This window comes from Sebastes fasciatus, chromosome 22 (genome assembly GCF_043250625.1).
Source record: "Sebastes fasciatus isolate fSebFas1 chromosome 22, fSebFas1.pri, whole genome shotgun sequence".
Taxonomy (NCBI): Eukaryota; Metazoa; Chordata; class Actinopteri; order Perciformes; family Sebastidae; genus Sebastes; species Sebastes fasciatus.
In genome coordinates, this window is record NC_133816.1 from 14,776,523 (window position 1) to 14,793,514 (window position 16,992).

A 16,992-nucleotide genomic window follows, 5' to 3' on the forward strand; every position below is an offset into this window, starting at 1 on the left:
AGGGGAAATCGTGCATAAATAAATAAATACATACATTTAAAAATAAAATTTAAAATAATAAAAAAAATAAGTGCAAAAATAAAACAAATGCAAAAATAAATACATTTAAAAATGAATAAGAATACGTAATTAATATAATGGCAAATTAAACAGAAGAGTAAAAAAAATAAGGGAAAGATAAATGAAGAAATTAAAACGGAAATATCAATTTGTCACATTTTATCAATTAATTAATAGCTACATTTATTATTATTATTATTTGCTACATTTAAGGGCATATGTATTTATCGAGACATTTATTTATTTATTTATTTTGGCAGATTCCGTCCTCCATGCAGACCAGACTCCATTCATAATAACAGTCATTTTACCTCGCCGAACACAGGAGTTGCTGGTTTACCGCTGCATTGATCGGTTAGTTTGTTTTTGTTATTATGCATCTTTCAGATCCAAACTAACGTGGCATCCACAGCAGTACATTGCTTAGCATTCGTGCTGTTACTCCTGTCTGCTTCTCCAAACAGGAAACATGCCAACTGCCATTTAAGTTACTGTATGTGGCGTTAATACACTGACAATAAGGGTGTAAATATACTGTACATGGAGCAGCGTCATCATGCAGAAACCTACGTCAGGTCACATGGAAAAAAGTTTTTAGAAGGGTTTGGGGAAAATAGCATTTTGACACGAAAACATACGTACTTTGATCAAAATTGTTCGGATTTGAATACATAAGGAACACCACTCGGAAGCTACAGAATTATATAAAAACCTCAAAAACAATGGACCCACTCTTTAAAATAGTTCATATTTTAATTAATTTACAGTTACATATAAACAATATTCACACAAAAATGTAAGAATTAATTTAAATAAAATAAACTTTGATTTACAGAGTTTTTTTGCACATACGATTTTCCCTTTTAAAAAAACATTCAACATATATGAGAGGGATATAAATAAAGACATTTTATGGCTTCAAATGACAAAGGAACGGAATCTTTTAACAGCATCAAGAACAAAATGTGAACGAATCTTTTGGGTTATCAAAAAAATTGTACACTGATAAACATGAACACAACTTCCTCAAATATACAATGACACACACAAACCTCAGAGAGCCACTGTAGTTATACTTTAAGTCATTCTTTGGTTTATGTAATTTTGGCATAGTTGACTTTACATTAATATAGTTTTAAAAATACATCCAGACACACACACACACACTCACTGACCAAACTTAAAAAATACAATCCTTTGTCGACGATTATTCTGATTCAATACGTCCCGTTGCTGTACTCAAGGATGCTTATTCAAACTTTTTGTTGAGGTGGAAGGATCTGTTGCCGTTGTGCATGTTTCCGTTGTTGTTCACAGCCCTCCCATTGGTCAGCTGGGAGCCGGGCTGCATGTACTCCTTCACCACTCTCTGATAGGTCGGGTGGGTCGTCAGCACTCGCAGCAGATTTTCTGTGGAAGACGAGGCGGATTTAATGGAGATTTGAATGTTTTTTGACACTAAATTATCACCTGATGAAACAAGCATGTTCAGTGAAGTGCCTTTTTTGCTTCATCAAGTAACTAAAAAGTCAGGAGAAACAGAGGAGATGAAAAAGGGTAGTAAAAAACGAAATCTTACATACAAGGTTCTGTTTTTCTGGTATTACAGAATTATGTGTTACACTTGTAAACATTTACTATTTGTGAAAATATGACACTGCCTATTTCAGGTCGTTTTGAAAATATTTTCAGTTTTTGAGTGGCCTATAAAACCACATTCCTTGTTTTGACTATATAAGTAAACATAAATAAACCTAAACCTTAAAAAGGCATTGCAAATTTAGTTGTATAGCACATTTCACTCCAGATAACAAGATGACGATTCAGTGATCTAAAATCCTGTAAAAGTCTAATGGAGGCTGGTGCATCACGTCTCCGGTACAACACAGCGGTCACTGGTGGAAAGTAAACGAGAGGCATTTGAGTTGCCTGTTATTCTACTACTATGCTACCAAACTCATTGCTTAGAGATATTCACCTTCAGTAAGCTGGCCTTGACTGGAGGCCTGAGAGTAAAGCTCAGCAGTGTGGCGCTGAGCAAAACCCAGCAGTGCCCCCATGAGGTCTGACAGCTCCTCTGCACTCAGACTGCCTCTGCCCTCTCTGTCAAACAGCTGGAAAACAAAGACACACACATTAGATTAAAGCTGTTCTTAATCTCGAGTCAGAAACAATTCAAATACTGTAAATAAAACAATAGGACTTACAGTAAAGGCAGTGTGAAGTAGTGACTTGAAGCTGACGAATCCTGACAGAGCGGCCACAGTGAAATAGATCTGCCTCAGGTCCACAGTTTCATCCTGGAAAACCCCACACAGTCTATGGTTTATACTACTTCTATATTACAATAGGAAGTACTATACTTTGTAGGCATTTCAAACTTCAAAACAAATGGTAGAATATCTGAGGTGATGCAGTGCTTTGTTCACTCTGACTAACAGTGAACAATGTTTTGGATAATAGACATCTGTACATCTTATGCAGTTACTGGTAGCTGGCTTTGGTGACCTATAGTGCCATATTAACTGGTAACATCCAACAACATGCACTCTCATAGTATTAAAACCATAAACCTCCAGAGCACGGTTATTATAGTAAACTAAAACTGAATCTAAAAAGAAAATGAGTAAAAAATATTTCTAGTAAACTGAAACTAAATACAATATCCTTTAAGAAAAACTAAAACTATATCTGTCAACTCGTTGTTTTCTGTCATTGTTGATATTTGTCTGTTTATATCCATGTGTCCATATGCACTCTTGAATGTTTTTTTTTGCTGTTGTCTGTTTATTTGTTCACATGTCGTCAAGGTGGCCGGCTTATTTGCCCCTGCTTTTTCTTTTTTTTTTTTTAAGTATCTTTATGACTAAGATTAGGATTATTATTAGTATTATAATTTTTCTTTTCCTTCATTGGCAACTAATTTGAAAAAGTATACAAAAGTAAATTAAGTCCACTGAAGAGGGGTGGGCGGTGATGGGCAAAAAAAAAATATAAAACTAAACTGCAACAATATTGTCTGGTTAAAAACTAATACATTTAAAAATGATACATATTAATGTAAATTAATCATAGTTTTAGTTTTTTTTTAGCTATAATATATCACTACCAGACAAAAAGGAGACAGCATCATTTTCCATTAACTCTCGTGACATTGGACCATAGAAATTGAACAGACTTGACATTCCTATGCCACAATCGCTTCACTAAAATAGCCCGAAGATTAAACATTTGGGCCATTCCTACAGTTCTCCAACCATGTATTTTGTATGCAGGACTATATGTACAGACATACTTCTGAGACATTACAGCTAGCTCAAACAAAAACAAAATAAAACTAAATATAAAAAAACTAAATTTTTCTGAAAAACTAAAACAAGCAAACACACTTTGAAAACTAACTCAAACTAAACTAAGATTAGTTTGAAAAGTCAAAAATTAAAATAATGTAAAAACAAATTCAAAACTATTATAACCTTGCTCCAGAGTACATCTAGTTCTTTGCTGAACCTTTTAGTTAGTTATCAACAAAAACACACATGTAGTTAATCTTGTAAACACACACTAAAAAAAACTGCTTCTACCTTGGAGTAGAGGCCACAGATGTTGACGGCTGTCTCTCTCTCCGTCAGCCCGAGGATGGAGGCGAGCTCCTCTGCGTCGGCCTTTGACCCCTGAGCTCCTGACTGACACCTGTCAATCATTCTGTCCAGTGCTGCTTCCACTTCCTTCGCCTCCAGACTGAGAGAGAGAGAGAGAGAGAGAGAGAGAGAGAGAGAGAGAGAGAGAGTGAGAGTGAGAGTGAGAGTGAGAGTGAGAGTGAGAGTGAGAGTGAGAGAGAGAGAGAGGAAGATGGTGAGAACGAAGGAATAAGAAAATAAAAAGAAGTTGTCACAGGAGTCAAACATGAGCTCGGATCTTCTCTCACCCGTTTCCATACAACAGCGAGAGTGTTTCCCTGGCAGGCGACTCCACTGGGAGAGAGAGACCAGCCAGCTTAGTGACAGGAACTCCGCCCTCCATCACATAATCTGTAGCTGGGATTCCGAGGGCCCTGGAGGGACATCAGACATTAGATGTAGTCTCTGCTGTATGTTGGTTAGACAAACAGCCCAGCTATGTTGGCAGGAATTTCTTCTATGGCTGGGCGATACCTTTTATCATGATATAGGTCATTTCATATCTAGATAACAATATATATCACGATATAACATGTTTTCTGGTAATTCAATAAATAAATAAATAAATAGTCTATATGAAATAACTAGAGATGTTCCAATACCATTTTTTCCTTCCCGATACTGATTCCGATACCTGAACTTGCGTTTTCGCCTGATACTGAATACCGATACGAGTACACAGACATACAATAATATACATATTGTTCTGGGTTAATAAATGATGGTATTGGATCGGTGCATAGACTGGCGTACTCGCCGAAACCTGATGCCAAATTTTGGGTAGTATCAGACGCATTTCCGACACCGGTATCAGTATCGGAACAACTCTAGAAATAACCACAGTAAAGCATATTTTGTATACTCCTGTGTGAATTAAATACTGAATGAAAAAAAGAAATATAGGCCTAGCCTGTATCATGATAGAAGCTATAAAGAAAAATATATACAACAGACATTTTTATATTGTTTTGACGATACATGTCATCATATTGCCCAGCACTAATTTCTTCTTTCTTAAATTGAGGCTGTTATTTTTTATATCTTGTTTTTTAAGGGTTACTTACTTACCGTATCTTTATTGTTTACTTGCTTATTTATTAGATCTTGTTTTTGTTTTTTTACTGATGCCTCTTGTTGTTTGCACCGTCCCCTTTGCTGCTGTAATCCTGCAAATTTCCCCTCTGTGTGACTAATAAAGAATCATCTCCTCTCATCTTAATTATTACGTAAGTCGTCCTGTGTTAACGCCAAGAGCCCAAATTAAATCACTATTGCATATTTGTTTATTTTGGAGGAAATAAATCCAAATTTAAAGGTTTAATTTATACAAGAATAAATGTAGTTACGATAGAAAACTGCCTTAAAATAAAATTAAGTGCTGTGACTGAACTGTACAAAATAATATAGTATGCACAGACTTAAACTGTGGACACTATGACTGCTCCTCAGTGCTCCTACCAACTTACAGAGAGAAACAGCATGTGAGGAATTTTCATCCCACCTTGTTACCAAAGTACATTTTAAAAAAAAGGTGCCATCAGTAAAATAAATATGGCTCTTTATTAACATCTAGTGGCGACTGTGGGAAATTACAACAACAACCTAAAAATAGTTTATAGTAATATTGCACAAACAGCCAATAAATTACTATAATTTATTATACTGAATGCTACTGTGTATTGCTGCACTATCCTATATATATATTGTTATACTATATTAATACATTGCACCATATATTTGATATCCCATACTATGTTTATTATGTTAATATGTTACGGTTTTATTTAGGGCATGTTATGATTTGATCATATTTTTTATGCTAAATGCAGTACCTGTGAGGGTTTCTGGACAATATTTGTCATTGTTTTGTGTTGTTAATTGATTTCCAATAATAAATATATACATACATTTGCATAAAGCAAGCATATTTGCCCTCTCCCATGTTTCTAAGAGTATTAAATACTTGACAAATCTCCCTTTACGGTACATTTTGAACAGATTAAAAAATGTGCGATTAATCGGGCTCAATCATGCGATTAAATATTTTAATCGATTGACATAATACTAGTAGATGGTATCTCATATTACTCTTATATACACTATACTACTGATCACAACACTGTCTCTTCACTTGAGGCTGTATTGCACTATTAGTTTAAGTACAACACTTGTTGTGGGTACTGTATGTGTACTGCTTGCCTTGTAATTTTGAGTTTAATGCCTCTTGTGTAGTTTCTATTTTATTTCTATTCTTATTTTATATACTTCTAATTATGTATTGGTTCTAATAGTCTCTATTTATCTGTACTTATTTCTGCCCTTGTGCTAAAGCCTTATCTTAAAATATTACAGACTGTACCTGATAAAGTGACATAAATCATAAAACAACTGCATACTTGTGCGACTTACTTGGCCATGAGTTTCTGAACATTGTCTGCGTACAGGTTGGGGTCATTCTTCTCCTCCTGGGAGGGCTTGTAAACTGGCATGAACTGCAGCACAATAAGAAAGACAGACATTGTTTTCCTTCATTTTTAGACACAGTAGCAGGTGTTAAAGTTACTCTTTAAAGACACATTTGAACAAAATGTGACACAAAACTTCAGCAAATGTGTATTTGTGAATGATGTGTTAAACTGTTTTACCTCAATAGTACAGTTGGTGTAGAACTGAGAAGTTGTGTGCCACAGGGCCTCAACCCTAATGGACAAAGAGCCAACATTATATTTCAGGTCAAATTTGAGGTAAGATGACTGTTTTTGTCAATGAGTCTGGTGGCTTTGAAGAGAGCTGATGTTACGGAATATCCGTGGAAGTAAAAATGTCGGCACAAGGTAGAGTACTTGCTCCTTTCCCCCCCAGCCATTGTGATTGGATGGCTGGGTAAAAAAGTGACAGTGACGAGCGCAGTGTTTTACCCAAAGCTGAACATTTTTCTAGACTCAGCAACAAGAAAAAAAACAACTCAACTTCCTGCCTACAGTATGTAGAAATCCAAACACGGTCACGTCAACCTGACAGTTAGAACTGGCCAATGAACTCACCAGGTTGTTCCTTTGTATGTCCAGCGAACAGTATCCTGCGAAGAGTCATAAAAATACTGTAATCAGTGGACACAATCAGGTGCAACAGGAAAAAAAAAAAATCCTTAGCGACAGACAGGGTGGTTTTTTTATGGTGTGTAATTCTAGTCACCTTCCCCCTATGACACACCCCGACAGGCACCAGGACAAAAATGACATTATGTTCATAAACATTACTAAAGCCTGATAAATGTACGACAGTGTAGTGTACACAGTGCCACGACACAAATGATAAGAGCCATGCGTCAAAACAAACAGAACGGACAAAGCCTTCCCTGTATGTGCATCCTTGTGATACCAACGCAGATTGCTCAACTTTTAAAAAGAAGGGACAGTTTGAGGGTTGTTTCTGATCCATTTTCAATGCTGTTCAGCATAAGTTACCATGTCGATCTACCTCGGTAAGAAGTGAACCACCTTCGTAGGACGGAAAACCCAGAGTTAACCCTGAAGTTACCTTGCTAACCCTAAATCCTGCTTCGTAGTACAGGCCTTAGTTCTGGAGGGACATTGCATGATTAAAACACAGACTTTCCACTCTAGTGTCCCCTTCACGTAAGAGGCTGACAAGAGCCGTATCATTAGCGTATTTAAATAAGCTAAAATCTGAATCTTGGATTCTGAATTCATTGATATACACCGAAAATAATAAAGGTGATTGAATGGTACATTGTGGCTCGCCTGTGTTTTCAATAGTGAATTCTGATACGTTGTCATTTAAAAAAGGTACAGTGTGTAGGATCTGGCGGTATCTAGCGGTGAGGTGAGGAGATTGCAACCAACTGAAACCTCTCCCGTGTGCCGAGCGTGTTGGATCTACGGTGGCCGATGCAAATGGCCCTCTCTATAGAGCCATTTGGAGCAGAGAGTGTGTGTGTACATGGGAAGTGAGTGATGAAGCAAGAGAGAGAGAGAGAGAGAGAGAGAGCGGTGGCGATGGGAGCGAGTAATGTTATCGACTCCGGTCCAAGCTGGAAAAGTTAACAGTGTTTGGTTTGTCCGTTCTGGGCTACTGTAGAAACATGGTGGTGCAAAATAGAAGAGAACCTGCTCCCTATGTAGATATGAAGGGCTCATTCTAAGGTAACGAAAACGATTCTCATTTTCAGGTGACTATACACTAATGAAAACATACTTTTTATTAAATAGATCCCCCTAATTGTGACACACTGGTCCTTTAAGTACTTTGGTCAACACCTATTGCTTATAAACGTAAAAAAATAAAATAAAAATGCAATACCTGACTATTTAGTACGGAGCCCGGGAGTGGCCATAGAGAGAAAAAATAAATAAAATCGATTTAATTAGTGTGCACAAGATAAGTGTATATACAGAGAGCCAGCACAACAGAGCAGTCTTTCCCCCTGAAGCATGAAGTGCAGTTCACCTGCTTCAAGTACCGGTATGTCCAAGTCAGCATTTTGCCCGAGGATCTAGTCTACAAGCTCATTATTTGCCTTTTACCAATAATAATCCCTTGCAGAGCAAGTGTTGTCAACGTGTCTTGATAACTCACCCCTAAGATAAAGTAAAGCTAAATTAAAGAGTCTCTATCCAGAGCTATTTGGACGAGTGCCTTAGCAGGTGGTGGTTAGAATGAATGACTTGGCCTTGTGCACTGCCATAATTATTTAATTCGTTCCCACAAATTAATCAAAACATTAAATCAAATTGTGGAAACAAATTATATCTCATGCGCACAAATTAATAAATCATGGCCTCGATAGATAGATAGATGGATAGATAGATGGATGGATGGATGGATGGATATTGGCAAGATATATTCGTCAACAATCTCTTTTTCCATGACTAAGACAAGACGATGACAAGACGGCACCAAATTAAAGTGCATTTCTTCCTCATTGGATAAAAACACTTCTGAAGTAAAGTTATGAGGTGACCCAATTTTTAGCTCTTTAACAGGACAAATAGCAGCTGCAAGTATCAAATCTGTCATGTTGATCAGTCACCGGCTGTTATTACAAACCAGCAGATCAACCTGTCACCCCTAATGACTTCACTTACCAGCTTGTTGGGGTAACGCAACAGAACAGGTTGGACTGGGACTCCAGCGAGGAAAGCACCTGATCACAGTGAGAAAAAAAATTACTGGAATGAGAAAGAGCAACGCTGTAGGAGGAAGAGTGGTTCATCCTGCAGCAGCAAAACAATCAGCTGCTGCGCCCTTTTCCCTCTCATGATACTCATTGGTATGTAAAAACCGTGAACGAACTGTGGTGTGTGTGGAATCAAGAAAAAAAAACAGGTGGGACTCGCTGCCCGTACTCACCAGGTTTGAATTTGATGAGACCGCAGCCGTTAGTTGTGGTTCCCTCAGGAAACATCAGCATCTAGCCAAGGATTAAGTAATGATGAGAGTGATGTCTGAGTTCTGTTTTCGTTTTTTACAAATGGAAACACCCACTCAAAACGCAAGTAAGCTAATCGAAGCTAATCAGTAAGGTTATAAATAATGGGAACACTAGCACTAGCTGAGTCAAAGTTAGCTGTGCTAAGTTTGGAAGTAACTGAAAGGGTTAGTTTGGATTTTTTTGAAGTGGGGTTGTATGTGTATTCCCACGTTCTGCGAGGTAAAAGTACTGCTTTTCTGAATGGAGTCTGGTGGCTTTGAAGAGAGCGATATAAGGCCTTCAGCTACCCGTTGTAAAGGGCTGTCTGACGGTGAGGGAACGGCTGTGGACGGGAGCAGCAGAAAAACTTACTTTAGCCACCTAAAAAAAAAAAAATCAATGTCAGTTGAAGAGTACGTTATATTAAATATTTTCACAACTTTACCTCGCCGTCAGATAGCCCTTTATGATGGGGAACTGAAGGCATTATAAATCACTCAAAACTACCAGACCAGACCCTTGCAGACCACGTGAGTTGCTGGTCTACCGCTGCACCAATCGCTTAGTTTGTTTTTGTTATTGTATGACTTTTCGGATCTGAACTAACATGGCGTCCACACAGCAGTACATTGCTCAGCTTCCATGCCGGTACTCCTATCTGCTTCTTCAAAGAAAAATAAATAGATAAAAATGTACCCGCCCTTAAAGACATGCAGGTGCAGCTCTGTGAACTTCCAACAGGTGAATTTACAGCCTTTTTGATGACATTTATGGCCAGGAGTCAAAGAAAACAATCGAGCAGATCCAGTTCCCATCCCAAATATTTTATCTAATCTTGATCAGCTGTTAGTTTACGCTGAGTCAGAGATCTGCAGCCACCACAAGCAGAGACTGTTTTGGTGTCAGTAAGGTATGCACTGTTGTCGTGGCATTCCCCTCACTGTTGCAAAGTGTGATTGGATAGTTTGGTAGTAATTGCCAGTTCTGTAAACAAGAGTAAAATCAAGATGGAAGCTGATCATTTACCTATCTTTACTCTTAATACAAGGTGCAGCAGGTTATCTTTTGTCAGAAGTACGAGCATTGAGCGACACCTCACCTGAGGCCAGTAGCCGTTGGAGGTCAGCCTCTCTGTGAGCTGCGCGACCGCCTTCTTCCTCGACTCTGGATCCTTTCTGCTCACCAACACAGACTCGTTGAACTCCAGCAGAGCTGAAACACAAACAAAACACTGTTACACAAGAACAAAAAATCAGAACCAGAACCAAAGGGAGGAGTCGGCCAAGAAAGCAAGACAGGAAGTGCCAAAACAGGCCGAGCAGATTAGAAGCCAAAAGAGTGAGTCACTCGTTTTGTTTATCTTTGGACTTCCTTGCATACTTTTATATTCCTCGACCCCTCTATTCCAAATATTACTCTTGGTTGTTTGCCGGACGGTCAAACACATCTCGCATCTAACGCAGCGCAGTGTGTGACTGACCACTTTGAACAAATGTCAAACAATCACTTACAATCATTTACACCCATGGACTGTATATATAAGAAGTGGACGTAGTCACCGTGATGTCACCCATTGGTTTGTGGACTGCCGTTTTGAAGGCTCGAGTTCTCAAACATATTATAAAATTACGAAGAAAAACAATATATGACTAAAAATACAATACATTAGCTTATTATCCACCGAAGAATTTACTTCCATTTCTGACAACGTCAACAAACACGTCACAAGTCGTGAACTCTGAGCTTTCAGAAACTTTCCACTTACATTCATATGGACTCTTCCTCGTGAACACGGTAAACACAACTACATTTGAACTACATTTTAGTACAACCGAAAGCTGAATAAGACATTTTTAGGCGACCAAAATGTTACAATTAACTTTCATGAACTGAAAACACACTGTGAAAGGGTTAAAGCTGTAAGACGAAAACACGGACAACTCCCACACCTGATAACGTCGTGGTAGCAACCTGTCAATCACAAAGGTAGACACGCCCTAAAGCATACCCTGCTTTATGGTCTATTTGACTCTAAATGGGACCATAATTTACTAAATGAACATCATGCTGTATTGGAAGACTTGAAACTAGCGATTAAGACCATAAACTCATGCTCACAATGTTGACTGAGGTAATAAATCAAGTGAGAAGTAGGCTCATTTTCTCATAGACTTCTATACAATCAGACTGGGACTGGTTACACCTGAATGTCCTACACTACAGGAGGAGTGCCTTAAAACAGCAGGTAATAAAAAAAAGATATTCAAATTCTTCTTCTTATAATAATAATAATAATAATAATAATAATAAAAGATTAAGAGGAAGAATATTTTTCAACAGTTGAAACCAGAACGGGAGCTGTATCCAGAGAGTTTTTGGCATTAGTTGTTATTTATTGGAAATGGTCACCAAAATTTTTTTCCTTTCGATTGACTAATCAATTACTTGATTAATTGTTTTAGCTCTATTTTGATCATCAATCTGTTCATTATTCTTTCAATCAGTCATTTAGTTTAGAAAATGTGTTACAAGTTCCCAGGGCCCAAAGTGATGCTTTCATGTTGTGCGTTTTGTCAAATCAACACCAAATATTCAATTTACAGTGATGCAAAACAGGGAAAAGCACCTCACCTCCTATGACCGGCAGGCTGCAGTTCTCCGACCGCGACACCACCGTTGCCAGCTGGGTTATCGGCAGAGCCACCATGTCCAGATAGCCGCTGTGAGGCGCCAACACCAGCACCGGCGCCTCCTTCAGGTCCGCCCTGCGACCTTTGACCTTCACCCACAGGAAGCCCAGGAACCAGAAGGCAGCCCGGCTCAGCCACAAGACGATCGGGTGGAGGAACCAGCGCCTCCAGCCCTTGACGGGGCGAGAGCGTTCCTCCTCGGACAGGCCGGCCCATCGTAGCCGGGCAATAGGCCACATGATGAGGAAGCAGAGAGCCGACAGGGGGACGCGAATGGGGAAGAGGATGATGCCCAGGATGATGCCCTAGGGACCAGATGGAAGTACATTTAAAAAGGTGCTATTGATATTTTTACTTCACAACAAGTTGTTGCCAACGTAAATCCCAGCCATTTATCAATGACACAAAGCGACTTGACATTTGATAAACCATGTCACGTGATCTAAAAATATGTGTTTTTCTGTGATGGAACAGTCAAACATATCTTGCATCTAATGGGACCAGATGGAGGGGAAAAAAAAGGTACATTCAAAAGGTGCTATTGATACTAACTGACGACCCAGAGATACGATACCAACGTCATTTTACTATTGGCTCACAAGCCTTGTTAGAAGTGGGAACCAAACGTCAGATATCTTCCACAGAGATAAACAAAACATTCATTTTGGACCCGCCAACATTTTTTAAATGATTAATTCACAATTATAATTGTTTTCAGGAAAAGCCACACTTTTATTCAGCACCTTTACAAAGGCTCTGTGGATGCATTCTTTAAACTTACTTTACACTACATCCCATATACCATTTTATAGACTACACATATTACATCTATTTATTGTACACTACATTTTTTATTGACGGACGGTACCCGCTATGTCCATTCACTATGTCCATTCACTATGTTCATTCACTATGTTCATTCACTATGTTCATTCACTATGTTCATTCTGTATTTCTATTTATTGTTTTATCATCATTTTGTACACCTGTACCTCTGTATCTGCGCTTTGCTGCTTTGACACCTGAATTCCCCCCCCGGGGATTAATAAAGGTTCATCTTATCTTATTCTTTTTAACATAATATGTTATTAATAAGACCTTTAAAACATCGTTTAGGTCTGCGGGGGTAAACACCTTGTATAAGTCACAAGCATGTTAATACTCTCATACTGGACTCGCTAAACACTTTCTATGGATTTTACACGTCACCTTTAAGTTCTAACAATTTATGGTGACTTCTGACTTAGTTTGATTGTATATAGAATTAAAAAATATATATATATATTAAAGCACAGTTTTAAAAGACACAGTTCAGTGCATTCAACATCAATTTCAGTGGTTTTAGATGATTTTTTTTCACCAGTATGGGAAAAATAATCTTAAAGTTCCCATATTGTAAAAAGTGAGATTTCCATGTATTTCATATTATAAAGCAGGTTTAAGTTGCTATATAAATACTGTTAAACTATCAAAATGCTCAATATACGGAGAAATACAAACAGCCCGTATTCATATTTGTAATGTCACAAATATACAATATTTAGACCATTACACGATTTTAAACGTAAACATTCTAAATGTGTCCCAGTTTATTTCCTGTTGCAGTGGATGTAAATAACATCAGCTGACAGGAAGTAAACATGGACCCAAACTTTTGCCTAGCAACGCAATTCCGTTGCAATTCTTTTGAAATGCAGTAAAACGGAGCGTTTCAGACAGAGCGTGAATACAGGTTTATTCAGGCAGAAAGTGTGAGGAAAATAAAGTTTTTTTTTAATATAACAATGTAAACATGTTCTAGTAGAAACACAATATACAAGTATGAACCTGAAAATGGGCATGATATGGGACCTTTAAACATGATACTAAAGTCAGCCATGTTGCCCTGCCCTACTAATCTATCATAGAAGTTATTCAACTCTGTGGTATGTTGTTATTGTCAGCTGTCATGCCTGTCTAGGCTTGAAACATTTATGACTTAGGCAGAAAGGGAAATGTGAAAGCCTCTTTTGTTCTCATATGGAAAAATTAAAATAAAGCATGTAAAAATTACCATAGAAGGGACCTTTGAGTTCACACAGAAGTCCAAATATAGCACCCTTATCTCACTGACTCCTGGCATTCAATACAAGCACATTAGTAGTTGGTGTTTAGCTAGGAGTTTGGAGTCTACAACTCTTAGCCAGTAAAATGACTGACTGATTAGTTTCAGGTGGCAGATTTTAAACGTTTATATCTTTTATAGTTTCAAGGACTAAATCTAAATACAGGACTCTGAATGCTTCTATCACCATTTTGACTCAAGTGAGTCGAATTTCGACCAAACCTCCTTGACTTATCTCATAATTTTCGACTTATCATCACATGTTTTGGATTTAACATGAATATATTCATTTTTTTAAGTTAACATTTCATTGATTGGACTTATATACACACTTCGGCTCCCTAACATTTTTTTGTTTATAATGTTTTATAGTTTCAGGGTCTAAATCTAAATACTTTTACTGGCAGGACATCTGAATGCTTCTATCACCATTTTGACTCAAGTGAATCTTGCCAGTCAAATGACTGCCTGATTAGTTTCAGGTGGCAGATTTTAAACTTGTTGTTCAACTTATTGTGAGTTAGTGCCAGTGTGTCTGCCTTTACGCCAAACTCCAGCCAATAAATCACATATTTAAGAGACTTTTAAAGTGTAAACATTACCCTGATCCTCTGTGGTCTGGTCAGCTTCACATGGTGAATGAACGGATGTGGATACTCTGGCGTTGCTGGGTGACAGTCGTGTCTCTCCATGGCGACGGGACTGGAGGGGTCGAGTCAAACCTGACTGACAAGTTCAACTAATAAATACTTTAAAATAAAAAGAAAACAAAAGTGTTTAAACTCACTTATTCTTTGAGGAAACGCTTTTTAAATAATAAAAAATAAAAAAAATCGCAGAATAATTCTTGTATGTCGACAACGGCTCACTTGTTTTTTGAAAAACCGTTAAAGGGTCTCGCGCTGCGTAGTCCAGATTTAAAAATAGAACGTTGGGTAAACTAAAACCAACCGTTAGTGACCGTCAGTAACCGTTAGAGTACAAAACAAACACACGACGATAACTAAACTAGCTTAAAAACAAACTTTAAACTTTAAAACTTTTCTAGTTTAAATCCTCCACATGGCGACACAAACATCGTGAAAAAGAAACTGCCCATCCTTTCTTTCTTTCTTGTATACTCTCTCCTCCTCACCTGAACCCGCCCCCTTCACACAGCTCTTCACAGACCCGGCCCACAGCAGCTCAAGGCTGGATCAAGTCAGGCAAGTCTAACCGGTCCCACAAACTATAAAAACATTTAAACAACACTTTTTAGGGAGCCGAATTATGTATAGAAGTCCAATAAATGAAATGTTAACTTAAAAAAGTGATTATAATCATGTTAAATCAAAAATATGAGATGAAAAGTGAAAAATTATGAGAAAAGCTAAGGAGGTTTGGTCGAAATTCGACTCACTACGTCAACATTCTGATAGCATTCAGATGTCCTGCATTTAAAAGTATTTAGATTTAGTCCCTGAAACTATAAAAACATTATAAACAACACTTTTTAGGGCAGCCGAAGTGTGTATAAAAGTCCAATTGATGAAATGTTGACTTCAAAAAATGAATATAATAATGGTAAATCCAAAATATGAGATGTTAAGTGAAGAATTATGAGATAAGTTAAGGAGGTTTCGTCAAAATTCGACTCACTTAAGTGAAAATTCTGATAGAAGCATTCAGATAATGGCAATAACAGTGTCAAAAAAATCATCTGTTACAAGTAAAAGTCCTGCATTTAAAAGTATTAGCATGAAAATGTACTTAAAGTACCAAACTCATTATGTAAAATGGCTTATTTCCCCCAAAATATATTAGATATTATTTATATTACTGTATTAATATAAGTAATATATAATATATGTTTTGGGAAATATATTAAAACAAATATATTATATATTATTTATATTACTGTATTGTGATGTATTAAAATCATCACTAATGTTGCAGTTGGTAATGATGGGTCTAGTTTCAGCTACTTTATATACTGCTGTGTAATTTAATCTATAACAATATATAACAATTAATTAGTTATTCTGATTATTGATTTTTTTTATTAATAATCTGAAACTGCAAAGTAACTAAAGCTGTCAAATAAATGTAGTGGAGTAAAAAAGTAGCATAATAGCAAAAGTACCTCAAAATTACTTAAGTACTTGAGTAAATGTACTTAGTTATATTCCATCAATGTGATACACTAATTCAGAATTAAATCAGACAAAAGTATGCATCAAAATCTTTATAATAATTATGATATTTTAATATTCGATCTCATATTTTGTCTTTGGTATTTCTATTTTTTATCTTTTCTACTGTTAAATCTGACTACAGCTATTATGCACAGCATGTAAGGTATTAAAATATATCTATTTTTTAAAAATTAGTATTGCATTTATTCCCAAAACTCTTATAGCAAAATTAAAGCAGATACCAAACAAAAATCCATCAGTTAGCAATAGTTTACTGTGTTTATAGGTCAAGCAAATACATATTTTCTATTTATAATATATACTTTATATATTATATATATTTTTTGCAAAATGCAACATTTTTCTTACACACAAATTTCAGTTTTATTAATCTTTCATCAACTGACATAAACCTTTATAACACAGATTATATGTATATATATATATGAGAGCTTTTTTTATTTACAAAGACCTGCAGGCACACAGTAAATAAGCACCAATACTTCATGATATTATAGATGGTGTTACCCTTTCAATAGTGAGATTTATGGGTGGCGCTCTTTGGAGAAGTGTTTTAAGAAATCACTGCATACATTACAAACAGTACTGAATACAGAGATTTAGGTTGGATATTAAATATTCTTGTAACTTCTGTGGATTATGTATTAATATGCAACACTCTGCAACTCAACTACCAGCATTCAAAAATGCTGACATAAAAATGACCTTTAAAGTGCCAAGGAAGGACTCATACCTTGGTCTGATCTAACATGTTTAGGGGTGTTGGACAATCAAAGTGTAAATAAATGTCCAACTTTCATACCTTTTCATGCACGACTGTAAGAAAAGC

General features: G+C 36.9%; 1 protein-coding gene across 3 annotated transcripts; it reads right to left on the reverse strand.

Annotated features, from left to right (window-relative positions):
• Positions 1-797: 797 nt before the first annotated feature.
• lpcat4 (lysophosphatidylcholine acyltransferase 4) lies at positions 798-15,079 on the reverse strand. 3 transcript variants are annotated; one of them, XR_012592368.1, is made up of 15 exons: positions 14,838-15,079; positions 14,571-14,717; positions 11,806-12,169; positions 10,274-10,386; positions 9,114-9,174; positions 8,849-8,907; positions 6,785-6,819; positions 6,386-6,440; positions 6,150-6,232; positions 3,989-4,114; positions 3,645-3,801; positions 2,268-2,360; positions 2,039-2,174; positions 1,113-1,470; positions 798-1,081 (listed from the first exon to the last, which is right to left on the reverse strand). XR_012592368.1 is itself a non-coding variant. In XM_074623301.1 (13 exons), exons 1-13 carry the CDS (start codon positions 14,658-14,660, stop codon positions 1,310-1,312), a joined length of 1,533 nt encoding a protein of 510 aa, XP_074479402.1. In that variant the 5' UTR covers positions 14,661-15,079; the 3' UTR covers positions 1,088-1,309. The 3 variants fall into 3 exon arrangements, 1 of the variants encoding a protein (XP_074479402.1); XR_012592367.1 differs by having other exon boundaries at positions 14,571-15,079; XM_074623301.1 differs by lacking the exon at positions 798-1,081 and having other exon boundaries at positions 1,088-1,470; positions 14,571-15,079.
• Positions 15,080-16,992: the final 1,913 nt, after the last annotated feature.

Bases quoted from the DNA above. Each gene is read 5' to 3' on its own strand.
- lpcat4 (XM_074623301.1), bottom strand. From the start codon at position 14,660: ATGGAGAGACACGACTGTCACCCAGCAACGCCAGAGTATCCACATCCG. The intron at 6,820-8,848 runs GTAAGTGAAGTC...GACTCTTCGCAG, and splicing joins TGCGTTACCCCAACAAGCTG to GATACTGTTCGCTGGACATA. The intron at 2,175-2,267 runs GTAAGTCCTATT...TTTGTTTTCCAG, and splicing joins TACTTCACACTGCCTTTACT to CTGTTTGACAGAGAGGGCAG.